At 40.1% G+C, this 25,948-nt stretch overlaps 5 protein-coding genes across 10 annotated transcripts; 4 read left to right on the top strand and 1 right to left on the bottom strand.

Annotated features, from left to right (window-relative positions):
• Positions 1 to 138: 138 nt before the first annotated feature.
• On the top strand, positions 139 to 8,900 carry fip1l1b (FIP1 like 1b (S. cerevisiae)). 4 transcript variants are annotated; one of them, XM_041036466.1, is made up of 16 exons: positions 139 to 404; positions 716 to 770; positions 1,382 to 1,448; positions 1,582 to 1,694; positions 2,263 to 2,327; positions 2,460 to 2,570; positions 2,721 to 2,851; positions 3,118 to 3,236; positions 3,677 to 3,730; positions 5,409 to 5,508; positions 5,665 to 5,821; positions 5,941 to 6,022; positions 6,464 to 6,519; positions 6,764 to 6,953; positions 7,104 to 7,250; positions 8,189 to 8,900. In XM_041036466.1, the coding sequence occupies exons 1-16, from the start codon at positions 326 to 328 to the stop codon at positions 8,331 to 8,333; spliced, it is 1,671 nt and encodes a 556-aa protein (XP_040892400.1). In that variant the 5' UTR covers positions 139 to 325; the 3' UTR covers positions 8,334 to 8,900. The 4 variants fall into 4 exon arrangements, with proteins under 4 accessions (XP_040892400.1, XP_040892401.1, XP_040892402.1 ...); XM_041036467.1 differs by having other exon boundaries at positions 8,192 to 8,900; XM_041036468.1 differs by lacking the exon at positions 3,677 to 3,730.
• An 894-nt stretch (positions 8,901 to 9,794) lies between these two features.
• LOC121180252 lies at positions 9,795 to 12,037 on the top strand. Of its 2 annotated transcripts, XM_041035485.1 has the most exons (6): positions 9,800 to 10,100; positions 10,315 to 10,457; positions 11,161 to 11,222; positions 11,324 to 11,437; positions 11,637 to 11,735; positions 11,844 to 12,037. In XM_041035485.1, exons 1-6 carry the CDS (start codon positions 9,990 to 9,992, stop codon positions 11,966 to 11,968), a joined length of 654 nt encoding a protein of 217 aa, XP_040891419.1. In that variant the 5' UTR covers positions 9,800 to 9,989; the 3' UTR covers positions 11,969 to 12,037. The 2 variants fall into 2 exon arrangements, with proteins under 2 accessions (XP_040891420.1, XP_040891419.1); XM_041035486.1 differs by lacking the exon at positions 11,324 to 11,437 and having other exon boundaries at positions 9,795 to 10,100.
• Positions 12,038 to 13,196: 1,159 nt separating this feature from the next.
• Positions 13,197 to 15,662, top strand: LOC121180250. The gene is made up of 6 exons (XM_041035482.1): positions 13,197 to 13,404; positions 13,507 to 13,652; positions 13,878 to 13,939; positions 14,089 to 14,202; positions 14,662 to 14,760; positions 15,388 to 15,662. Exons 1-6 carry the CDS (start codon positions 13,273 to 13,275, stop codon positions 15,567 to 15,569), a joined length of 735 nt encoding a protein of 244 aa, XP_040891416.1. The 5' UTR covers positions 13,197 to 13,272; the 3' UTR covers positions 15,570 to 15,662.
• Positions 15,663 to 15,996: 334 nt separating this feature from the next.
• On the top strand, positions 15,997 to 18,971 carry LOC121180251. 2 transcript variants are annotated; one of them, XM_041035483.1, is made up of 7 exons: positions 15,997 to 16,180; positions 16,342 to 16,487; positions 16,621 to 16,682; positions 17,957 to 17,995; positions 18,138 to 18,242; positions 18,439 to 18,537; positions 18,728 to 18,971. In XM_041035483.1, the coding sequence occupies exons 1-7, from the start codon at positions 16,064 to 16,066 to the stop codon at positions 18,877 to 18,879; spliced, it is 720 nt and encodes a 239-aa protein (XP_040891417.1). In that variant the 5' UTR covers positions 15,997 to 16,063; the 3' UTR covers positions 18,880 to 18,971. The 2 variants fall into 2 exon arrangements, with proteins under 2 accessions (XP_040891417.1, XP_040891418.1); XM_041035484.1 differs by lacking the exon at positions 16,342 to 16,487 and having other exon boundaries at positions 16,044 to 16,180.
• A 1,210-nt stretch (positions 18,972 to 20,181) lies between these two features.
• chic2 (cysteine-rich hydrophobic domain 2) lies at positions 20,182 to 25,699 on the bottom strand. The gene is made up of 6 exons (XM_041035489.1): positions 25,406 to 25,699; positions 24,393 to 24,447; positions 23,899 to 24,054; positions 23,685 to 23,741; positions 23,545 to 23,604; positions 20,182 to 22,771 (listed from the first exon to the last, which is right to left on the bottom strand). The coding sequence occupies exons 1-6, from the start codon at positions 25,537 to 25,539 to the stop codon at positions 22,721 to 22,723; spliced, it is 513 nt and encodes a 170-aa protein (XP_040891423.1). The 5' UTR covers positions 25,540 to 25,699; the 3' UTR covers positions 20,182 to 22,720.
• Between the last annotated feature and the right edge of the window lie 249 nt (positions 25,700 to 25,948).

Here is a 25,948-nt window from a genome sequence, read left to right on the forward strand (position 1 = left end):
GGCAAAAAACCGTCACTGCTGACAGTGCCTGGATGTCCCAACAAGCACCATTTGAACGGAGAGTGGTGTCTCCTGTCCTCCGGTGGGGGGCGCTGTGTGCGCCGCACTAACACGTTGACCTTAGCGGGACACCAACAATCTCTTCCGGGCCGACGCTGACTCGTAGAGGCTGGAAGTAAATGCATGAAGTCATATATTTTTTTTCATAACTCCGTTTCCCCGCTAAAAGGAGAAGCAGTTGTACGCCTGTATATTTACACCTGGGAGCTTTGTTGAACACTGTTGTTGTCGAAGCTGTCGGTTCACGGCTCTGCATTAGCTGAACATGTCTGCCGAGGAAGCGGACAAAACAACCACCACTGATGCCAGCGCAGGAGATGAGGAGGAGGAATGGCTGTATGGAGGTAAAAACACACACAGACACACACAGTTTTAAACCAAAAACACGAGTCCTCATGACACATAGAGATTTGAACGCTGCTCCCCTAATGAACTGCTAGCCAACAGCAAGTGGTTGCTACTATGAGAAGCTTAGAGAATTAGCCTGGAAGCTAAGCTAGCGGAGCGGCTAGCAGCGTTTTTTGCAGCATATTCACTTGGTGCAAAAGTATTTTTTTCTGTTATAATATAAAGTAGTGCTCGGGTTGGAAATATTCTTTCTGTCGCTCACTGTTGGATTTTGAACACTGGTCAATGGTGGTTTATCTCGTTTCAGATGAGTCTGAGAGCAAGGACGAGGATGAAGAGGCCAAACTAAATGCTGCAGTCAGGTAACAAACATCACTCATACTCACATATACAAACAGAATATATATTGTACAGTGTATATTCAGTGCACATTACAGTTCATGTTAGTGTATTGTAGTTACTACAAGTAACAAGTAACAAAACAAGTAGTTTAGTTGTTTTTGTGAGTTGATGAAAAATAAGCATTCATCATATTTCTCAACTGATCTCAGAAATTAAAGGTCTGCTTTGTTGTGTTTACAGATATTGCAGATGTAAGTAATCCTTTAAGAGCACCAGGAAAAACAAAACAACTTAAATTTAGTTGCTTTTTTGTGTCAAGCAGTAGCTTTTAATCCTGTGGTACATTTCCATCATTATTTTGCCTTTAAATCACAGAAGCTAGAGGGGAAAATGTTGGAGCTATGACCTAACATACAGATATTGTTATGCAATACATTTTGTACTCTTACATCCTTCTCAAACACTGGTAAAAAGAAAATTATCGCTGTTTTTCTGAAAACCCCTTTCAACAGTTGATGTGGATACCTGATATATATATACCACTTGTGATTCTTTTGTTTGTGTCGTTTGAGGGTGTGTACTGTATGTAGCTTAAAGGAACTTAATATCTAATGCTTCATTTTATCCACAGTGCACCTGCTGATGCTTCCACAGAGGATGCTGCTGCACACACTACAGGAAATGGAGTTGCCTCTGAGGTAGGTAGCTTACCTGCACAAAGTCAGTACATGTTGCAAGGTGTACTTGTTTTTAGTTGTTTTTGTGTGTGTGTGTTTTGGGAGGTGGGGTTGTAAGTACACACCTACTTACATCCCAATTTTGCAATCTCAGGTCACAGGTGAAGCAGTAGGTGAAGATGTGGACAGTGACAGTGACAGTGATGATGACGACGATGACGTCCGAGTCACCATTGGAGACATCAAAACTGGAGCACCACAATACACGTAGGTTTCAGTCAAAGGGAGGCATTTTGCAGATTGTTTAATCAGTTACTGGCTCGGTTGAATAAGATAGTCGTAAGATGGAATTTGAAGTTTGCAACTACTGAACTGTAGCAATACAAGCAGCCAGACTTTATATTTTCATGTTAAATGTGTTTTTTAATGGAGTTCAACTAGAGGCTTGATATGATATCACATTTGCAAAATTATGTTTACAACACAGTGCATTTCAGGCAGTTTCCATAAATCATTAGAACATTGTTAACCAAGCTTATCCTACCATGAACTACAGCTAGAACGTGAGTATAAACTTGACCTCATTTCATACTGTATAAGCTTATTTGGGTGCATTGACATGATACCTAGATAGCTTGTCTTGTCCACTTAAAAGACAGAGGATGCTGAAGCATTGGTGTGTAACATTTTAAATGAAATGTCTTCTGAACACAAACTGGCGTTAGCGGATTTTAAAAAAAGTGTTTTCTGTAGAATGTGCAGTGTACATGATTCATTCAGAGTGGAGTGGAGTGTAATGTCATTGACAGGGACACTGTGTTTTTTTCCCTCCTAGACCTTATGGAGCTCCTCCTGTAAATCTTAACATAAAGACAACAGGCTCCAGACCTTACGGACAAGGTATCACTCACTGTTCTTAAAACTGTTGCTCTTTTTTTTTTTTTTTTCACCTGACTGCATTGGTCTCTTCAAAACATCCAAAATAGAAATATCATGAAATGTCCAGTTACATGTTGTGTTGTTTATTTTTAGTGGCCACAAAACTGAAAGGGGTGGATCTTGATGCTCCTGGAAACATTAACGGGGTTCCGGTGCTGGAGGTGGACATGGAGTCCTTTGAAGAGAAACCCTGGAGGAAGCCAGGTCTGTGTTTGTGCATGTGGCCAAAAGAAATTCACTTCACTCTTCCCTCAGGCACATCAGTTGTGTGTATTTGCAGTACACTGATAAAGACAATCATGTCTTGCATGTACAGTATTTCACAAGTGTTTTTGTATGTGTGTGTGTATATAGGAGCGGATCTCTCAGACTACTTTAACTATGGCTTCAATGAAGACACATGGAAGGCATACTGTGAAAAACAGAAGAGGCTACGTATGGGTTTGGAGGTCACTACAGTCGGCTCAGTGACAAGCAAAATCACTGTAAGAGCCTCTCGCTCTCATCATTTAGTCAGAATCACAGCAGGTTGCTGACATCCTGCTGAAGAAACTCTTTACCTTTTTTTTTCTTCTAAGTCAAAGGAACAATAACAAAAGTGAACATTATGGTTTTTTATTTCACAAATGTTTATCACTAGTATGAATGTGACAAAAAAAAATCTTGTTTGACTTGTTCGACTTTAAAATCAATATTTCCACTATGATAAACCATGAAATGTATTAATAAGCTTATTTTGGCTCTCACTTAGGTTCAGCAGGGAAGGACAGGCAACGAGAAAGACATGTCCAGTTTGCCTGTTCACACCTCGAAGCCAGACTTCACATCTCCTGTCAGCCTGTACAAGTCTGCCGTCAGTCAGGTCACCAGGTAACAAATCTCCTTTTATTTTCACTTTTTGTGATATCTGGGAATAAAACACACAAACACACATCCAGTTTCCACTAGAAGTGAACAATAAAGTATATAAGCCAACAGTGTGTCTAGGCAGCGGAGGGCTGGATGAAGATTAACACTACATACACTACATACAGTTGACTGGCCATCTTCAGAAGAAGGGATACATGTTAGTCGAGGCTGGTCTGTGTGGCAGCACATGTTGATCATTTTAGAGGAAACTGCACAGCAACGATTCATGTGTTTACCTTTTCATATTTAGCATACGCAGAAAAACACACCTGGCCACCTCCAGGTTTACCAGTATCCCTGTGGTTAAAATATGTCACCATCCCATGGGCTGTATGTGTGTGTTTGTGTTTGTTAGGGCCAATGTTACTCTCATCTCCCTGTCCTTTGTTTCAAAATGGTAGGATCTCTCCCCCTCAGTGGACTGGCCCGCCTGCTCAGGACATGTCCTATTATACGTAAGTGGGCATGGCCTTGTCCCTACAAGGTTAAATGGGCCTGATTGGAAATGTGTAGATGTTAAAAACAGGGGGGCCTGGCGTTTTTCTTGACCATGAACTGTGACCACAGAAAAACTCCGGGTGCTACTTCCAAGGCCCCACAGATGCTTTTTTTTTTTTTTTTTTTTTTTTTTAAATTTGCCCATGTTTCTTTCTTTCGGGGTGGTTGATGTGCATGTGTCATGATGTAGATGTAGAATGTAAATATAAGTTAAAGGAATAAAATGTCAGCTAAATGCAACTGTGACACATTCACAGTTTTGGTGGCCCGTTGATAAGTATGAGAATCACTCCAGAGTAAACTGTAATTTTGTAGAGATTTGACAAATCATTTATTCATCATTGCAGATTTTTCTTTGTTAAAGTTACAGTCTTAACTTTTTTTGTAAATTACAAGACTTGTAAAGGCCCTGAAACATCCAAACCTTCTTAATAAGATGTATTTTTAGTGGTACCAGATGTTGAGTTGGACAGTTAAGGAACTTAAATTTTAAACCAGTAGGAGACGAGGGGTGATAGTTAAATTGTTAGAAAAGTTCAAAGTTTAAATTGATGGTTTTACACCAACAGGTACAACGTGATGTCTTTTAAAGGTTCAGTGTTTTCTCAAGTCACCATCTTATGGGGTATTTAATGGTACTCTTTAGGGGCATGATTGTTTTTGGCACTAACAGAGTTTTGATAAAGGGTAAAATAAAATCACAGATCAAACCTAAAAAATAACGTAAATGTGATAGCCATTGGAGCTAGACCATTAAGCTGGCCAGGCTGATAAATTTAGGGTTTTTCCATTAGCTCACATTAGCTCTAGCTCCATTAGCTCCATCAGCAGCGAAAGTCATGTGTCTTTGCTGAAGTCAAGAGACAAAGCTGTTTTTAAAAAGCTCTCTGTTGAGTTTTCAGAATGTTCATAGCTTCTGTCTGAATCTCTGTGTGTTTTTACTGCTCACTGACTGCCGTTAGTGGTGTCACGGCTGTGTTAAGTTACTGATCCAAACTGAATGTTGCGACTTCACCTTAGAAGTCTTGCACTGATGAACCGGTGGGATACTTTTATTGCGAAGGGGTTATGGATAGCACTGTGCGCTGTGTTGATTATCAAGTTAGCAGAGCTTTATTAGCAGATGCGATAAACTTGCTGTATGGCGCATTGGAAAAACACTCAAACCTCCTCAGAGCCGTTTGCAGCATGACCACACGACCCACAGTGGAATAACCCTAACTGGCAGGTATTTGCTTATTGCATAATGGAATCAGTGTATATTTTGACCAGTGAGAAACAAGAAATTGCCAATTGAGGTTTGAGATAATTTCGAAACAGTGTCACCATTACATAGTTTGTCCACTAGAGAGCGCTGACAAGTTGATTTGCGCTTTGTAAAGTGCCTGGCTAGGTATGTATATAGATCAATTAAAAAAAAAGAAGAGTCAAGAAGAAGAAGAAAAATCAAAGGGATCCATATCAAGATTTTTTTTATGTTGTGTTTTTTATGTTGTGATTTTTTTTTTTACAAATATAGTTTGTGTATATTGATGATGGAATTAGACAGTGTGTATGTCAAGTGTATGTGAATGTGTCATTTGTTATGGAGCCTGTTTAGTGGCTTGACTTTTTTTTTTCCTCATCTTTTACCAGGAAGACAAGTGGTACCATAGATGTGATTGGTGGACAAACGGCCACAATCAGCAGGGTTGAAGGGCGACGCAGACATAACCTAGATGGCAACAATATCCAGGTATACAGGTGTTATTTTTCTTCTTTTTTTTATGTGATTTTTTTTTTGTGAAATATATGTGCTGACTCTTACTAAACTACAATTACAGTTAAAAACAAAACTGCTCTGACCGCGTGTGTGTTCTCATCCCGACTTCTTCTCTCTGTTATTGCGCAGGTGATCTCTGAACACTCCACGTCAGAGGCTGAGCCCGCTCCAGCTAAGATTCCCACCTTCTTTCCCCCTGGACCACTACCTCCAAACATACCCCCACCTCCATTTCTCCCTCCACCACCAAACGTCAGCACCGCGCCCCCGCTCATCCCCCCACCCAGTAAGTTCATCATCATCATCTTTTTCTTTCACAGCTGTTCTCTTGGTGTATTTGACGCGACCATCCTGTTTTACTCTGTATATACATAACTCATTTTTATTGTTCTTTCTCCCTCGTAGGGTTGCCCATTACAGTCCCTCCTCCTGGCTTCCCTCCTCCACCCAGTGGGCCCCCTCCTGCTATTATCCCCACTATGGACAGGTAGCACTCATACACACAAAAAAAGCTAGAGCTGAAACAACAGAATGTTTTTTTTTAAAATTCAACATAACTACGTGAAATATTGGTGATGTTAACGTGATTATGAAACAGGGTGAGATGTAAATTTACATTTAATGACCTTTAAGGTTGTGTAACAGAGAGAGTTAAAAGTTACAGGTCTGTTTCACCCATTTAGAAATATACTTTTGAACAGTGACTTCCAGACTCACTACATATATTAAAAAGAAAAGAAAAACACCAGGTTATTGAAGGATTTTTTCCTCCACTTGATCTGACCTGTACTAAGAGTTCAAAGTCATGTTTACCTTCTTTACAAAGTTGCATAAGGAAACATGAACCTCACAACCCTAGACTTAGTATGTAACCAGAAACACACACACACACTATCTGTCATGTTTTGCCTTTCCTCTGTTTCCACAGTGGCCACCCTGGAAGTTATGATGGACGCTCTGTCCCTCCGTACCCATTCCCTCAAGGTAGAAGACTTTACAACATAATCTGATTTTCTAACCCCAGCAGCACAACAAATACCACAACTTGATATCAGTCCATTAACATGAAATGAGATACCTCAGCCTCAATTATTCACATAATTGAGTTTGGCAAATATGCTTGTCATTATCATTTGACAGATTTTTTCTGCTGACTCAGTGGATTAAACAAATTCCTCCTCAGTGAGCATTTTAGTGACAGCCAAGTCCCATCTCTTTGCCTTCTCAGGTGCTTACCCTCCACCCATAGCTGGAGGTGTGCCTCCTCCATGGCCCCCAATGATGGACAACTCTAAACAATGGGACTATTATTCCCGTCGAGACGACAAGAGAGACAAGGACAGAGAAAGACCCAGGGAGAGGACACATGAGCGGGAGAGAGAAAGGGAGCACAGTCCCTCAGCTATGAGCTACACCAGGTGAGACAAACATGCACACAAAGACAAATATATTTCTGATAATATATATGTTGATTTTTTGGTAGCATTTCACCACAGCATGGGCTTGTTCGGTATGCATGCAAACGAAAGATAATAAAGTGAAAACTCTTGTTCTTTCAAATTCCATAGCGACGAAGAGCGGTATCGCTACCGCGAGTACCAGGAGCGTGGTTACGGAGAACGCCATCGTGACCGGTCGAGCCGAGAGAAAGAGGAAAGGCACAGAGAGAGGCGACATAGAGAGAAAGAGGAGGGACGCCACAAGTCTTCTCGCAGGTAGAAGAGTACACACACACACACACAATTTTTCTCTTAGAACTTAAACCACCTTTTAGATTGATAGTTTGCTAAAGGCTCACCCCGAATAGTGATTGTCCAGTTATAGCTTAATAACCATAACTAGGTACAGCAGACTGGTGAAGATTTGGACTTGAGACTGGCTCCACAAGAGCTTGAAGGGCTTATTTAATCTCAACAGTTTTTCCTAATCATACTTACACAGAGAATAAGTAGCTCTACAGAGCAGTACATGGACATGCTGTTTATTTGTTTCCATGATTCCAACGATTTCAACCAGTTCATGGAGCTAATGTCAGCAGATTTAGTTAGCTACCTATGGCTCATTTCTAGTCCGATATCTTTTGTGTTTGCTGGCTGAAGTGAGAAGCTTTTGTTTGTTTTGTTTTTTTTTGGTCTGTGTCTGAAACCAGGGAGTCATTGTCTCAAAAATTTGTAAGAATTTTACTGTGGTAAATCTGCCATTGTTGTCACTGTAAACTGCAAATGTGCCACGTGAGCACAGAAAGATTGATGGACGTAGCAACAGCAACTATATGGGAGGGTGCTGAAGAAATGGTCAGTTGATAAACTCTGTATTTCTGGGACATTAAATTAGAAACCAAAATGTCTTCTAGTTTTCTTTTTTTGTCTCTTTCCACCTTGTCTCGACCTTCATCTCCTGCCAAACACTTATTGGCACCATACTGTCTCTGTCATTCTGCTGTCCCTTTTGCCCCTTCTCCATTTCACTTCACCTTTTTTTCCCTTGCATTGATCGTGTTGTTTCTCCTTCCTTATCCTTTTATCCTCCCTCTCTCTTCTTGCCTTCCTTCCCTGCCTTTTACTCTCACTCTGATCTCTTCCCTTTACCTCTCGGATCTCCCCTCTCCTCACCTCCTCTACCCTTTTCACGCTCGTCTTTCTCCTTCCATTAGCAGCAGTAGCAGGAGGAGGCACGACAGCGAGGAGGGAGACAGCCACCGGAGGCACAAACACAAGAAGAGCAAGAGAAGCAAGGAGGGCAAAGAGGCCAGCGAAGAGATCAGCGCAAACCAAGAGAACCAGGAGGCCATGGAATAGTGATTGCCACTTCCCATCTCCCCTTTTTCCATCTGTTTGTCTCCATTCCCGTCTGTCCCTCCCTGTCTCCCACCAAGATGAGAAAGAAGGGAAGAGAGGAGATGAGCGCAGACCAACAAAACCAGAGTCGCAGAGTGATCGATGTGTCCTGTCACTCTGCTCTCCATCAGTCTCCATCCTCCCCGCTGTCGTTCATCCTCACCATCACTTCAGAATTGATGGAGGACAGGAGGTGGTGAAGGACGGATGGTCGTCCTCTTTTTTTTCATCCATCTTTCCATGACTCACTGACATCCGGCGGAGCGCCAGTCTTCAACCTCCTCCTTCCTCTCCCAGCCCTTCTCCCAGAGCACTGCTGTAACAATTAGATGCTCAGAGATGTCACTGTATTGTCAGGACGATCAGCAGCATTTGCTCTTTTTCTGTCATTCGGTTTGTTCAGTGTCCTTTCGTTCTTGTCCTGTTGTGAAGACACCTGTAGTGAGCTGTCAGTTTAAGTTCAATTAAAAATCACTTTTGATAAAATGTATATTTGTGGCTCTTTCGGAATAAATAGTCCAATAATTCTTCCCAGTTTCCCAATAGTGATTAATATTAATCTTTCACAGGTATTTGGTAAATGTGTAGTTCACCCATTTTGCATTTTTAAAATGCATTGCATAAATGTCTTTTTAAGAATTTTTAAACAAGGTATTGAACTCGATAATTGTGGGAAAAACCTTATCAGACGTTATTACTCCAACCAAAAATATTTCTATGTCTCATTTTTGATGAATAACTTCTGCAAATGTGACAGGTTCAATGCAAGTAAAGGTGCATTACAGCTGTTTGTTTTTTTTTTTTTTTTTTTAACATTTGTGTGATTTCAACACTTCATCAATTTCACTTTTTAGGATTTAAACTTAAGGGAGCTTGTAAACAGTAGTTACTGTTTCACTGTAATATTTTAGTATTAAATATTTAATAGCTGTTACTTTTTTTTGAACCTTAAAACCCCAATTTTACAGTTTTACTTTTAACATCATTTAAAATAGAACACATTCAAAGGGGGCATTCTTATGGCTTTATGTACTTTTAGTACTTCCATATATTTGTATGATAATACTGTAACACTTTAATTTATAAGCAACATATAAATAGGACATTAGTGGCTTTGATTAACTGTAAGCTGCTGTTTCCCTACAACACAATGTGAAAATATGTTAAGAAAATGAAAGTGTGAGAAACAGTATTTACCTTTTTTATTTTTGCTCTGACAGTGTGTTCATGAATCTCAATGACATCAGAAAAAATTATCAGAGAGATTAACGGAATACATGAACATAGGTACTGTGTACAGCCTCTACAAAGCTCCCTGTTGTATGTGATTGGATCAAAATTCCTCAAACAGGTCAAAGTCTCTTCTCTCTTCCCCCTTGGGCTGTTTGTTTTTGTTACATCAGCTCACAGAATACTGAATATATATACTGCTGGGATTCATGCAGGGGGGAGACTGTGGATACAAAGCTTGTGGCAGGCAGTGAGGAGATACACCTGAGGACAAAATAGAAGGAGTGTGGGAGACAAACAGCCAAGTACATACACAAGCCACAGAGGGAAAGCTTGCTTTTTTTTTCTTTTTTTTTTTTTTAAAAAGAGAACAGAGCCATCTAGAGGATGAAGTGTGTTGCTGTTGTTGTATTGCTGAGTCTTCTTTCACTGGGACACTCAGCTCCTGTGAGCAGCTGTGACAGTCTGGTAAAACCAATAACTATCAGCAATGAAGAAGTAAGTGCTCAACTGCTTTACTCTGCATCTTAAGTGTCTGTATTTAATTTCAGCCCAGCCAGAATAACACACCGTGACAGCTGTTTATTCAAAAAATATACTATTTTTAAACATAGTTAGATTAAGCACAAAGATATGTTATAATTCCACAGCAGGTCTGCCCAAAGGTTGAGAAATGCTGACAAATATTCTCTCCTCTGTCCGTGTGCTCCAGATGTTGGGTAGGTGGCTGTACATCGGTGGGAGCTCTGACCTCCCGGGAAGCCGCTCCCTGGGCCACCTGCTGACCAGTGCCTGGCTGGACATCACTGCGACCACCCAAAGCAACATCCTCAATCTCATCCAGACTCAGAGAATGTAAATCCCCTCCCACGCTATCACACCACAGCACTGTTAGGGAGGTTTTTCTAGTCAATCGACCACTCAAAGTGCATTACTCTACATACCATTAACCCACATTTATGCACACTCACTCACACTCGATCCGCTCCACCTCCTAAGCTGCAAAAATGGATCTCCATTCAAAAAGCATGGAGATCTTGTTATGAAAAAATGTATGCATTTTTGTTCATGCAACATTTTTTTTGCACTGAACAGATTTGCTTGTGGCAACACTGACAGCTTACAATTAATTGCATATTTCAAATGTGCATCACGTTTCTGTTTCACTACAGTATTTTGGCATAAATGTGTCTAGCATCTTCAAACTAATGTATTTCTGGAGACAGGCAAAGGTGTGTGTCCTCATGTAGCTACCCCGACTCAGAGCCAAAGCCTCTCAAAGCCAAAACAATGAGCTGAAAGGTGCTCAAATGGGATGAAAACTGCAGAGTGAAGTGACAATTCTCTGTTGCTTCCTCACTACAAGCAGCGCCCTGAATAAACATATTGTCATTTGATCCACTGATAATATTAAGTATTGATTATAGCAGCTTTAAATGTGTAATATGTAATACACAGAGCATCAGTTTACAGTATGTGTAGCTGCTTCATTCTGCTGCCTCATGAAAGACTATCATGATATCACGTTCTGATGCAGCCTTTATTTTCTTCTCCACAGATATGGTGAATGTTCGAGCTTAGCATACAACGTGACCTTTGAAAACAGCACAATGTTAATTGGTAAGTGAGACAGAGCCATCATTTGAGCAGGATCCATAAACCTGTAGTGAAACACACACAGTATCCTGTGATTTCCTGTTGGTGTGTGTGTGTTTTTTCAGAGCAACCTTTCTACCTCAAGGAAGAATATCTGACGACCGACTGCTCCGACTGTTTGGTTGTCTATGAAAAAGTCACCTCTGGCAAAGACACTTTTACCAGTCTTCTGCTTTTTAGTAAGAAATGCAGCTTTTTTTTTTTTTTATTGTGTGGAGGATGAACAGATAAAATAAGCCTTACAGATTAATGACTTCCTCTACTCAGTACTTCTGTACCTCTATTAAGTTACCTGTTTGCAGTGCTTATTTACCTACTTATTCAGTTTAAATGTTTAATATTGAACTGAATCCCTAACCCTGAAGTATTTTTTTCCAGGCAGGAGAAAGAGTGTCTCACCTGATGTTCTGGAGGTGCTCAAGAAACAAGCAGAATGTCTCCACATGCCATCGCCCATCATGATAGACCCAAACTATGGTGAGATTTTAAACTAGTTTTCTTGCTTCCACATACTGCACTGTGTCTCCACACTATCACATAGAGCTGGTTTGTTCAGTGACTTATTATTAATATGTATATATACAGAAATTTGCCCAGACAACATCCCGCCCTCAGAGGGACTGAGCGCCCTCAACTCCCTATTAGAGGCAAAGATGGGACATCGAGTTGCGAAGGTTCTGGATTCTCTTTTTGATTTGTTTGTGAACTGATTTATGCTTAGTTTTGATTTCCACTAAAGTCTTTTTTTTTTGAGGAAGCCTAGATTTTTTTTTCTGATATACAGAAGTAAGTAAGAAGTAATAATAACATGAAACTGTGGAAATATAAACTGCTTGTTTTCTTATTATTACAACTGATAGTTGTGGTGTCATTATTCCTCCATTATAACTGCCATTATAATTTTGCTGTCTACCTGGTGATTGTGGAGTCAGAACATTCAATGATTGGATTAAAGTATGTAAATAAATAAGTAGACTTGAATAAATAAAGCAAGAAACACACTGTGTTAGAGGCTACCTGCCCTTGTACAGTGTGTACTGTTGAAAAATCTAATGGGGAAACTGGAACAAAAAGTAATGCGTGTGTGTGTGTGTGTTTCGTTCACTTGGTGTGGGTAAAATGCAGAGAGTACTTTCCCAAGGAGGGATCAATAAAGTAATTAAAATTTAAAAATAATAATAATAAATTTTTTTTTTAATCACTCATTTGGAGATGGGTTCATGCCAGTTGATGGCTTTAAGTTCATTATTCATTCTCCCTTTAGCTCTTTTTTGGGCTCTGCCAACTCCTACATCGGTAGGTTACAGAGGTTTTTTCATTGCAGCTGTTGATTGTTGTTGATTATTGCAGCTGGTTAGTTGTATCTGGATTGCAAGCAAATCTGAAGTTGGACTTTTTTCTAATGCCTAATTTAGTTGTCTAACTAAAAACCAATAAACCACTTTCTCCACTGTTATATAGTCAGTGCATTACATTTAAGTACAGTTTTGTGTTAACTAACTTATTCTCTGCTTACTTACATTACAGTTCTACTAAAATTATCACTTACTTTTTTATGGCATTTACTACACTTATTTGATACCTTTTGTTATTAGTATCTATAATAATACTAATAATACTAATACTAATGAAGTAATTAAAATTAGACCCACATTTACCAGCTGTAACATTAAAGCGACACATTAATACATCAGTGATTATAATCCAATAATATACATCATTCTGAAATGGCACATTCTGCACGATAAAGTATATTTTAAGGATAATACTTCTATAATGTTGTTGAAGTAACATCATCACCATGAATGCATGATTTTTTACACTATAAAACACTTACACTCTTCCACCACTGACTTTCTCCACCTCTCAACCAGATTGCAACACAAGTGTAAACAGCTGATGTCTCCATGTGGGATGAGCCTCTGAACTTAAATACTCCAGTTTTTAAGCTTGCAGAAGACAGGGTCCGCTTGCAATACACAGACACACAGATTCAGGACCTTTGTGTAAGCAGATGTGGCGAGCCATGATGGGGGTTGTTTATGTTGTTGTGGCTATGTTCAGTCTTCTGTCTGTTGGACAGTCAGCTCCTGTGACGAGCTGTGAGAGTCTGATCCAACCTCTTCAGATCCAAGGAAGAGACCAAGTAAGATATTCTCTCATTACACAGTTTCTCACACTCTGACTTGTTTTATTTTATTTTTTTTCTGTTGTTTTATGCAACTGAGAGAGAAACTGTGTGTTTCAGCTGCTGGGCAAATGGACGTACTTAGCAGAAAGCACAGACATCACTGGATCCAAACTGCTGACCAAGATGTTTGTAGAGAGCGTCTGGGGCAAATTCACCGCAGCTAACGAGAGTGATGCCATGAATCTTTATCAGTCTCAAAAAATGTAATTTCAAGTCTAAATTTAAGGATTGTGTTACAAAAAGGAGTTCACATTTTATTCCACAGTGAATCAGGCTATTTTATATGTAAAGTCTTGTATATAGTGTTCAGTGATTTTGTTTTTCTTTTGCCAAATTTAAAAAAAAATCAGTGAGAAATTTTTTCACTTTCTTTCTTTCTTCCTCTCATTTTTATTTTTATTTATTTATTTTATTTCTACTTGTGAAAGGTTTGGCCGCTGTTTCTCTGTCACATTTAAGCTGACTTTGAAGGACAACACTATCTATATGGGTGAGTTGTATTGATTGATGGAATTTACTGTACAAACATTTAGACTGGCCATGTATCTGCACAAACAACTTTGGACTTTGTGTCCAGCATTGCCACAGAACTTTTATGCATGTGTTGCTATATATGTGTGTGTATGCATGTGTCCCCAGAGCAACCTTACAATGCTTCTGCCACCCTACTGAATACTGGCTGCAGCGACTGCCTGGTTTTCTACTCGAAATACAACACTGGAAGTGGCACGTACAGTGGTCTCCAGTTCCTGAGTAAGACTAAACACATACAGACTGATAAGAAATGTAGCCACTGGTGTTCTGTGTTATGCAACTCCAGTGAATGAAATGCTTGACAAATTGAGGTACTTCATTAAATTGATAAGAAAATCAGCTATTCAGCTATCCAGCTATTCAACTTTACTATTAAAGGAAAAGAAGGCTCAGAGTTTGCAGCCATGCTAGCAGCTCTACAACACTGTACTTAAACACAGTGGCGCTTCTAGCTAAATGCTAAGATGTTAACATGCAATGACAGCATTTATTATTTGGGTCCCATGAATGTCTGTGCAAAATTTCACCACAATCCACTGTAGACAGACCAACATTGCCATCCCTACTAGGGATAGTAAGAGGAAAAATTTAATCTCTTTCCTTGTGTTCTAATCTCTTATTACTTGAGTGACCCTGCATGAGCCCAGTGGTGCTGTACACACTTGTTCTGTCCCTCAGGCAGGAGAAATAAGGTGTCTGATGCTGAGCTGCAAGAGTTTGTGAAGCAGGCACAGTGTCTGAACCTACCATCACCTGCTATCCTAGACCCAGAAAAAGGTATGAACTTTCACATGTATAATACGGCTATTCAGGTTCAAACACATTTTTAAAAAAAAATTACATATCCACTGAGGTTGTCAATGTGCTCAGTTTTAACTTTTTTATAAAGTGAAATCTGTAATTCTTAATGTTTTTAACATCCATGAGAATGCAAATATATACCTGAACTTTTACTGGTCATAACAAAATGTGGATTTTGTCTTAAACTGTGCAGCCGCTGCAGCAATATCTTAATTATGGTGTAACTAAGAACAAACAAAATACAGTATAACCAGTGGTAAAATGCATTTTGTCAGATTAACTAACACAAACAGGGAAACAAACTTACAACTGAAGTTAGAGTTATATTAGATCACATTAATTTTAGATAAACAGGTTTTCACTATGCATCATCTAAAAGGTAAAGCTTGCAATATCTCTAAATCTACTTTGAAATAAGACAGCACACATGTGACAATCACACAAAAGTGCGTTGGTGTGGCACAAAGCTGATTATCGCCGCTTAAATCTCGAAGCAGTTATTTAGATTCTCTGTCTTTTCCTTCATTTTGTTAGGTTGTGCATTCATGAAATGCTCTTTTCCCAGGAATAAATGAAATTAATTCACAGTTCCCTGCCTCACAGGTCTGTGCCCAGATGAGTCTTCCACCCAAGATACAGAGACTGTTGATCTAACCAGTGTCATGACTGACATTAACATGGATGAAGTTTTCAACATTTTTGACAAAATTATGAACTCTCAAAGTGGAATGAAGACGCTCCTCAAACTGATCACCAGTGACATAACTGGATTCAAACAAACTTAACCTTGGTAAAAGGGTCATGACATGCTTACATAATGAAGAAGCCATGTCTGCATGAAGAGAATTTTCCAATAAAAATGAGAGATGCTAAATGAATATCAAGCATGGCTGTTCTTCCGTGCCTTCTACTATCTCCTTTTTAGTATCAAACTAATTTCACTGATTTCATTTTTTTCACATGTAATCTCATCAAATGTCTGTGAGCCTTTAATATATTGGAAATTGAATTCTCAGTTACCAGAAGAGCCCTGCTTTTAATTAGCATGATGCATCGCCAGCCTTTAACAGGTCCTCGACAAGTCTTCAGATCTTGCCAAGCTTTCCCACTTGTTGACAAGTCAGCATGTTTGCATTTTCTGCATAAAAGTCAGTGAACTTTTCCCTTTCTCCACCTTTAAACTCGATTACAACATTTGTAAACAAATCAGGACATTTCATGTGGGGTGAGCCTCAGAGCTTAAATGCACTAGTTTTGAGGTTGAAGCGGACAAACCACGATGGAGTCTGTTCTTGTTGCTGCGACTGTGTTCAGTCTTTTGTCCATCGGACAGTCAGCTCCATTGACGAGCTGCGAGAGTCTAATCCAACCTCTTGAAATCCAAGGAAGAGACCAAGTAAGATACTCTCTCATTTCAACTGTCGCCTGTCTCTCACTCTCTCTCTCTCTTTGTGATGCCAGTGAGCTTCGAGCTATCACTTTCTTCATCTTTGTAAAAAAAAAAAAAAATTCTTATTTGTCATCTCGTGCAACTGAGGAAGACACGTTCTTTTTCAGTTGCTGGGCAAGTGGATGCTGGTGGCAGAAAGTGCCAACATCCAAGATGTTGAAGTGAAAATAAATTCTTTTCGGGAAAGCCAGTGGTTGAAAATCTCTGCTGCTAATGAGAGTGATGCCGTCATTTTCACAAACACAGTAAAACTGTAATTTTAAATCTTAAATTAGCCAATTATTTTATTCAACTCTAACAATCCAAACCACAGAGATTCAAGTTTAAATTTTATTTATCAGTTTATATCTCTGTTTGTATCCTATTTTTGGTCCTACTTGGCAAAGGTTTGGCTTCTGTGTCACACTCATAAATAAGATGACCTTGGAAAACAACGCTCTCCAACCATGTGAGTGGGCTACTTTATCATTATTCATGATTTATTATTTAAACTTATGCCTTTCCCTTCAGCAGGAACTTCTCTTTTTCATTTCCTCTTGTTAACATCATCAGGTTGCTATGCCACAGGGGTGCCTTAGGGGTTGCTGACAGCTTTCAATTTAATAAACGTCTTCTTCTTGCCAGCAATGATTAAAATGTTAAAATATCCTTTAATTTGTCATTCAGTGATTGTTCATGGACTAGAATCTCAAAGATGGCAGTCCAGGTGTTTGTTCTCAACCTCATGGCCATAGCTCTGGGAAGACGTTCAAAGATGCGGCACAACTTGTCTGAATTAGGATAGATATGGCTTTTGAATGGTGGATATTGTTTTGAGCTGAGTCTTGTGTTGTGGACGAGGTGCTTCCCTTTATCCTTTTCAAAGCATGTGCCCCAGTCTTCATCTTCCAGTCTGCTCTAGTGTAATTCCCTGAAAACTGGGTTAGGATTGTGTAGGTGTGGTTTGGTCAGGTTCAGTTGACAGTGATGAAATAATCTGTCAACTGTCATCAGAATCTAATACGATTTTATGAACAAAATTTAGACGAAAGTCATGTGAGGAAGAATCAAATTATCATCAGTGACATCCTGAGGTCAGTGGTGGTGATGGGGAGAAGGTGGGTTACCCAATAATTATTGCAATTATTGAATGAATTATTGAATGACAGAATTACAGTGGTATTTAAAGAACAGCCGCCAGGGACTGATGGGCTTGGGGAACGCAGGCTCAAGTTGGCGGCATCAGAAGTGTATGAATGTAGGGATTTTGACAGCATGGGAAAGTGGAAGTGATGCAGGAATAAAGTAGAACTTAAAGGAGCAGATCTTTCTTACTGAAGTTTTGCGAAAGCTTCATCTTAACTGCAGCTGCAATGAAACTGTGCCAGCAGTGCAGTGATGAATGTCAGCTGAAACCAGCAGCTGGAGGCAAAGCAATTGTGTCGAAACTTATAACATGGAGAAAATAACATGTTTGTGTAGGACACCAATGTAGGCCTGTAAAGGACACTGTAGTGTCAAAAATGTAGCATGCAAGACCATTAAAGGGAGAGGAAGTGTCTAGAATATATTTAAACCCTGATCGTGAAGGCATGTTGGTAAAATTAGACACTGACAGGACTGATCAAAAGATGCAATATATCAGTATACTGCACGTGTGAATAGCAGAGGTTGACAAGACCCTGAGGTTCACAAATCTACAATTAATTTATACCTGTTAAAGCTTTCGCTTCTGTCTTACAGCCATAATCAACGAGACATCGGAACACCCTCCTCCGCCAGGTGAGTAAATCAGGCCAAAAGAGTAATGAAACATGCAGTGTAAATATTTTGCCCGACACACCTGCATAAACAGATTTGAACTTTGTGACTGGCATTGCAACAGCGTTTAGCGTGCGTGCGTATGTGTGTTTGTGCTCCCCAGAGGGTGTTTTCAAGTTGTCTCCAATAAACCTACTGAAAACTGGCTGCCGGGATTGTCTCTTGCTCAGAAGGGCTCAGCACCTAGGATTAGGTCTTGTGTTACTGAGTAAGATAATAACAACAACAATAATAATAATGCGTTTAGAAATATATAATCAAAAATGACAGAGTGATGTAACATCCTGACTTTAACCATTTAAATGTGGGATTTCCAAACATTTTCACCCCTTGCTGCACTTAAAATTCTGTATGTCGTATTTCTGCTCAGGAAAGTGTAATTCTGTATTTTTCATGTCTCTCAGGCAAAAGACGCACTGTGACTGATGCTGAGCTGGAAGAGTTTAAGAAGCAGGGAGAGTGTCTGGATTTACCTTGGACTTTTAGTCCGAACCCAGAGGGAGGTATGAATTTGCAGTATCTGCAGCCTTCTGTACCTTAAGTAACAAAATAGCTGAAACAATTGAGTAATTTTGGTAACTAACCACAGTTATGTTAGATCAATGGGAATATGCATTCACTAATTGATGCTATCAAGAGTCTCTTCCATGAAATTCATGAAATTAAATCACATTAATTCATCCTGTCTTATAGGTCTTTGCCCCGAGCCTCCCCCTGAAGAAACAGATGTGATGCATTTCCTTGTCAATGGACAGAGGTCAGATTTTCTAAAAGTAATTGAGACGATTGTCAACTCTACAGGTGAACCGAGCAGTTTCTTTGAAACGGCCTCTGAGTTATCTTGAAAAGAAGATCAACAGTACAGAGGCTGTGTCTCAGAGAAATCTCAGAGTGAATTTGGTCAGTAATGAAGATATTAAATAAATTTGACATATGACTGTGGCTTTGGTTTGTAGAAAAATCCCTCCCACTCTTCAAGTGTATTTAGTCAGTTTGATTCAGTTAGTAAGCTGATTCCATTATAACTGTGGAACATACACACAGGTAGCAGAGTCAAGTATTATGCCTCATTGAAATGTTAGTTGAGGGACACTCCTATTTAGAATTGAACTTCAATAATGTTAGGGAACCTGCGAGAGCAGCAGAGACAGAAATAACTTGACTTGATCGCATCTTTTGTTAGAGCTTGCTCGTCTAAATGCCCACGTCTTTCAAACACTACAGTGTTGGCGTATTGGTCGTCTGACCGCTTTGGTTTGCATTGAAATGTCCCTTGTTCCTCCAGTGTAGGGAGACTAGAGTAGAGTTTTGAGACTGTGGAGTTTGCCTGTTTGTACTGGGCTTTGGGAATTCTGTTATCTCTCACCAAACAGTAGAGCTGACGAAGCCCCAGTCGAGAACATCCTCAAGACTAATTCACCAAATCCAGTTGTTGAGGTAGTGCTTCTCGATATCCTGTTACCTTGAATTTTCAAAGAAACATTATGTCAACAAGCAGGAAAACTGAGCTTTTGCATTAAAATTAAAAATCACACTGGGTTGCAGAGTATGCTCATAGCCTTGTTTATTGGTAGTTTATTACTGTACATACACCTGCCCATGAGTCATATGTACATATACCTTTCTCTCCCTCATACACGCGAACGCACACAGAACACGCAAGATTATATAAAAATGACTCGTTTTTCTGTGCAGGGTTCAATCACAGTCTGAGATCTACGAAGAACATTTGCATCTGCATACACCGTGCACATACACACATACGTGCGCACACCACAGATAATCTGCATATGGCCTTATGCCTTGATTTACACTGAACAGACCATAATAAAAAAAAAAAATAGAAAAGTGACTGATGAACCTATAGGCAGCCCTGCAGTAATCAAGTGAATATGGGTCTTTTAACATTTAAACCAACACAGTTTCTGAGCTTTGTATAGGTGCTTCCTTTCCTATCCAAACAGGAAGCCTGCAGAGAGATTATAAAAAAGTTAGCCGTCTTTTTCTCGGGGTCATGTCTCAATTTGAAAACAAACTCCAAATACATAATTTTTTCAACTGTTCAAGTAATCTGTGACTTGTATTATATCATACTTGACTCCATGGTGCAACTTTGGAACATACCTGACGGTGAGATTTTCCAATGCTACATATTGTTTATCTAGTATTATCCCCTGAGTGTGACCCATACAATCAACCAGAGCTGAGTGACCTAAAACTAAGTGGCTTTTTTTTTTTCAAATTCTTGCAATACACAATCTGACAGTCTCAGTCAGTATGTTGTGTGTATTTATAAATCAAGAGGCGTGCTGAGTGGGAAAAGCTAAATCTGTATCATATTCAAAAAGACCTTCCTTTTCTGTTCTCCCTTCTCTCCTAATAACTTGCAAATGATTACATGTTTAAAGAAACTGGGATGTGCTTTATGATATGATCTGAAATAAGTTGACAGTTTTAAAAATAGTCTTAGGGCTTTATCTCAAAGCAGGATTGTTAGTTAGCTAGATAACTGAACCAAATCGAGCCTGGAGCGACTTTTTTTTTTCTTAAACCTGCAATGACTCATCACTTGATAAAGCTTATAAAGCAAATTTGTTAGCAAACCGTTGCCTATTTACACATCCTGTAGAGAGAGCTACATTAGCATTCATTTGGAGTTGTTTTTGGCCATATGGCCCAACATTCACCCTCCCTTTAGCTTCATTATTGGTCTCCACAGATTCCTGAGGAAATATCAGGTTCTTCAGCTACTGAGTGCTCCACTGTGACCAGATAGTTGCTAACTTTGTCTGTCTGCTGCTGTTTGGTGCTGGGCACGGAGTGTACTGTGGGTTTATTATTTCTGGAAACAGTCGCCTGCTGTTGCTGCTGCAAACAAGATGATGGTGATGATGATGGGGGTAGTGAGAGTGAACCACCAGAAGTTACGGGCCAGAAATCCAAAACAAAGAGAAATAAAGATACAAAAATGCTTCGTAGAGCTGGGAGTAACTGCTGAGTGGGATAATAATTTTCTCTGGGTTCACCTTACACAGTTATTTTCAATATAAAAATACTGCAGCTTTAAAGTCCACGTTCCTGATCTGGGAGTAGTCTGTTTTTACTCAGTGCAGTTATGTAGCTAACTTTCCTAGTAATCCTGCTTTATGACGCTGGTATTAACTAACACCTACTAAAGGGGATCTAACACTCTTAGGCAACCCAGGCCTCTGAATTTAATGAGTCAGATTATATCAAAAACAGAGAAACTTCATCAAAACCACGTCCTTAACTTGAACACTCATATAAGTAAGCCAAGGTCAGCAGATAAGGAAGAGAGGCCATGTGAAGGTGTTAAGCGATTGTGTGCTTTAGTGTTGACACATGACCATAGAGACAAAAAATAAACAACCATAGCATACCTTTGCAGAAAAAAGAAAAAAACAACAACAACCGAGGCCTATTTCACGAATGCACATATTATATGTACACTCACGCACTTATAAATTACTACAACAAAATAACAAAAATCAGTTATGGCAAAGAAAGAACCCTGTTTTACAGAGTAAAGAGTATCTCTTCATGTCTGATTTGTCTTTTTTGCTTACGTTTCTCTCTCTCAAACACACACACACACACACACACACACACACACACACACACACACACACTGACTGCCTCTCTTTCACCAAAAAAAGTAAACAAAACTTGAGATACTAAAAAATATAAAGAAACCAGGGATTCAGCTCATCATCAACAGTGGCTTTTTTTCCAGCTTACATGCTCCACTGTGACTCAAGAATCGGTTGCTAGGCAGCCAGTCCATCACCTGGACACACATAATGGTGAAAAAAAAAATAGTTCAGGTAAACAGTGTAGCATAAAGACTCATTCATACTATGGGGAGTACAGTCAACGTGTGTGATTGTCACTGGGTTAGAGTGATGCACAATAAGTGTGCAGAGATATGAAAGGGGGTGAGAGGATCAGAGTGTTCTGGTAGTTGATACGAAGAGTGACATTTCTGAGTTCAGCTGTTTTGGCCACTGGCCCAACATGTTCCTGTGAGACTAGTCAGCCCGCTACAGAGTTGATTTGGATGAAGGTTCCTTTGGAGTTCCATGTTGTGTTGCCGCCGCAGCCTCTGTTCAGGATTTAGAGCACCAAACCAACTGTTACAAAAGCACTGGGGTGTATTTTTTTTTTGCAGGTGAAGTTGGCGGTGTGACAGTAGGTAACATATGAAACTGTTTGTTCTATCATGGTCTGACTGTGCCATGTGCTTAGGTAAGGGAACATACAAGTGAGAAAATTCCAGTTGTAGCTCACAGAACTCAGTTCAAGGGTCCAGTCTCCAGGTCTGGCTCCAAAAATCAATAACACTGCCCATGGCTGGGTCTCCCGACATCCCACGGGCTGGTGCTGGCTCGCGTGGCTTGACAGTGTGCCAGCTTGTCCGATAGGTCATGGTTCAATGGTGAATTCCCTCCAATGCTGGAGTGGGGATGCTGGATTTGTAAACAAGGGCGTAGATAAGGTATGTGTGGGAGAAGAGATGATATAGAAAAGTGGAAAGATTGATGCTACCCTGTAAACAAAAAACACTGTAGTATTTTGAGAAGGGTAGTTTTTCAGGAGTTTTACAGCCATTGTGGATCTGTGACAGAGCTGGGCAGCAGTGGTGGTTTAAGATCAGCTGCAGTCAGGCTAGTCCGGTCTGAAGATGGGGATCTTAGGTAGGAACTCTATTAGGATTACCTGCAGGTGATAAGAGAAAAAGCTGTTAGTCGTGAGTCCGGGTTGGATGCATTTACTGTGAGACAACAGCAGTTTTTCAAGTAGTAGCATGATAGTATTTCTTCCAAGGTGGCAATGACTTTACTATCTCAGTTCTTATTGGGTCACTGAAGACTTGAAGACTTTTATGGTGCTAGGAGATTCACAGAAATTTCGCACTAAGAAGGATTTATCACCCACCCCTATGTTGAATGTGTCAGCAGGGGTGAGAGGAAACATGCAAATCAACATTAGCACTGTGTGGAAAAAAATGCAGCGTCTTCATTCAGTTTAAATGAGACCACTAAAATGATGCTACAAGGGCCTGGACGCAAAGGGCTCAAGCAAAAAAACAAACAAACAAACAAACAAAAACAAACCAAACGTAAATCAAACAAAAAAAGAAAGAAACAATACAAAATGCAGCAAAAAGCTCAATGTGGCTCAGCTCTTGCTACAATGCAATGCAATGTCATGTCATCTAGATGTGCACTGTGTTAAGCAATTAAACACATGCAACTGCACATTCCAGGCAGATGACTATGTAACCTGAATGTTGTAACTCTATTGTTGGTAACTGTCAACCTCGGGGTGGTGCGACTAATGAAAATGAATGCTGTGATATATTTTCAGTTGTAAAATCTCTCCTCGATGCATTATAAACCACTGTGCAGTATTTTGGTCTCTGCTAAGCCTTCAAACGACTGGAATCAGCCTTTCCGAACCAGAAACAACATGCTCAACCTTATACTTACATATTCCATCATGTTGTTGGTTTCACACTTCCTTTTGCTTAGTTTCCAATGCAAACACAACTGCAAAGAGAGTGCAACAGTGGTCAGATGGTTTATAAAACACACCTTAACAGATAATTATATATGTCTTCTGTACTCACCTTGTGGTAAAGTCTGCTGTTCTCCCACTCCAGGAGCTTTTCTATAGATCTTCTTGTCTGGAAAGCAAAAACAACATCAAATGATATTGCTTTCATCAAAAATGTGACATATTTTTGTATTTACTGTGATACTGCTGCAAATGCAAGAGAAACTGGTGTGATGTTTAAACATTAGGATCATGTGAGTGTGGGACAGTGTGGGTCGATAACTCACCCTCTTGCTGAGGCAGATGACAGGCCACAAACTAAAACCCAGAGTGCAGCAGCAGCAGAGGCAGCCACACAGGAGCCACCGCACATTCACTGGCAGCGTCTTCCTCAGGCAGCTGTTTACACGGTTGATACTGGCTTTGAATTCCTCTGGTGCCACCTAAGGGAAGCACAATTACATGCTGTAGTTAAACATAGTAACATTTAATATCCTTTCAGGTGTATGCAGGGTTCTGCGCTCTATTCCCCAACACAGAAATTTAATGTGTGTTTTATTAGATGATGAGATAAGTGGATGTGTTAATGTTCGTGCCAAAGGAGAAAAGACAACATGCTGCACAGTAGAAGATCTAGACGTTTTTATATGAAGAAAATGATAAAATTATGTACATGTTGGTTAGTGGCTGCAATATAATGTGAATACTGAAGTGAAGCAAATGTGAGAATGTGACTTGACCATAGTTAATATGTGCTGATGAATAACAACAAGACACTCACCTTCCCTGTAAGTGCTGAAGGAAATTCTGACTCGAATTTGTTACTAAGCCCAAACCTGTAGTGGAGACGGAAAGAAGTAGACTGTGAATTCACGTCAATTAACACCCACTAGTGTCTCGTTGTCCCGTTGCCTTTGTACGCAGTCTCATACATGTGTTTTATGAGGTGTGTTACATATTTATTTTGCATTTCTTCTGGAATAAAAACGGCTTATTTCTGTGACCTCGCTGTAACAATCAGTGTGAAAAATTAAAGGGGAGGAACAAACTGGGGTTAAGAGGGGTCATCGCTCAACCGATCTTCTCTACACAAGTTCCCCAAACTGTATGATAAAATCAGCTATCGTTACTTCTGCAATGACCCGAAGGGGTGTCACGTCTGAAAACATTCACGTCAGAAGAACATGTTTTTGTAACTGCCTTCAAAGCAATTTCAAATCCCTGTTACAATGTTTATTCATCGGACGACTCCCCAAACGATTTGTCGATAAATCATTTGAGTTGTTTACGGAAAAACGGCAACAGCTTCTCAGCTGTGAACACCCCCCCCCCCCCCCCCCCCCTTCCCGTTTTGTATCACAATAAACTGACCAACTCTGACTAATGATTAATTGCAAAAAAATAATCCGCAGATGAAACGGTAACAAAATAATTATTGGTTGAAGCCCTGAACGAGTCTGAGTCTGCGTTCAAGTCCTCTAACAGTGGAAACAATAGCGGGGACAAACTGTACTGACTTGATAAGAGCTAATAAAATAGTATTTTAAACTTATCAAAGGTTTGTATTTATGTGATAACGTACTCTTACTAAAACGAAAGCTATATCTAACCAGCCACTCCTCGCCTGCTCGCAGAGTTAGCTCGCTGCTAACTGTAGCAAGCTGGCTACGGTAGGTCACCGGCGGCGGCTAACTCAGCTAGCAGCCAGCCAACTACGGAGTCCGGGGCTGCTAACCAGTTCACAGTACCGGTGAACTCGTCTCTCGTTGCCCGTGAGCCCCGCCGGTTGCTTACACAGTGACGTGGCCGGATCCTCGTACCACCACCGGGTCCGGAGCGTACTTGAGGAGCTGCTCCTCCGCGGCCCTGTCCTCGTCCTCCTCTTCCTCCTCCTCCTCTTCGTAGATCTCATCAAAGTCCTCCATCATCGCACGACTCGGCCTCGCGCTTCCCGGGAGAGACACCGGGAGAGACACGATGCCGACGGACAGCGAGACCTTACCGAGAAAAGTACAGAGAGAACCGCGAAGACAGCCACAGAAAAATATCACCCCGTCCCGGAGACTATTCAGCTCACATCGTTCAGCAGACTCCGAAACAAAACATCAACATCCGCCGCAGTAACCACACGACACCGGAAGGGGGACAGACGTGCTTACGTCAGGCTTTATTTATTTATTTATCTCAGCACAATTTACGAAAGATTGAGTTTGTAACATACGGAGCTTGTGGTGTTTTTTTTTTTTTTTTTAACTTATTATGAAATTATGTTGTTTGGCTTCTCTCACCAGAGCAGATATGATAAAGGCAAACTCTGTCTGACTAATATTTATCATA

This window comes from Toxotes jaculatrix, chromosome 4 (genome assembly GCF_017976425.1).
Source record: "Toxotes jaculatrix isolate fToxJac2 chromosome 4, fToxJac2.pri, whole genome shotgun sequence".
Taxonomy (NCBI): domain Eukaryota; kingdom Metazoa; phylum Chordata; class Actinopteri; family Toxotidae; genus Toxotes; species Toxotes jaculatrix.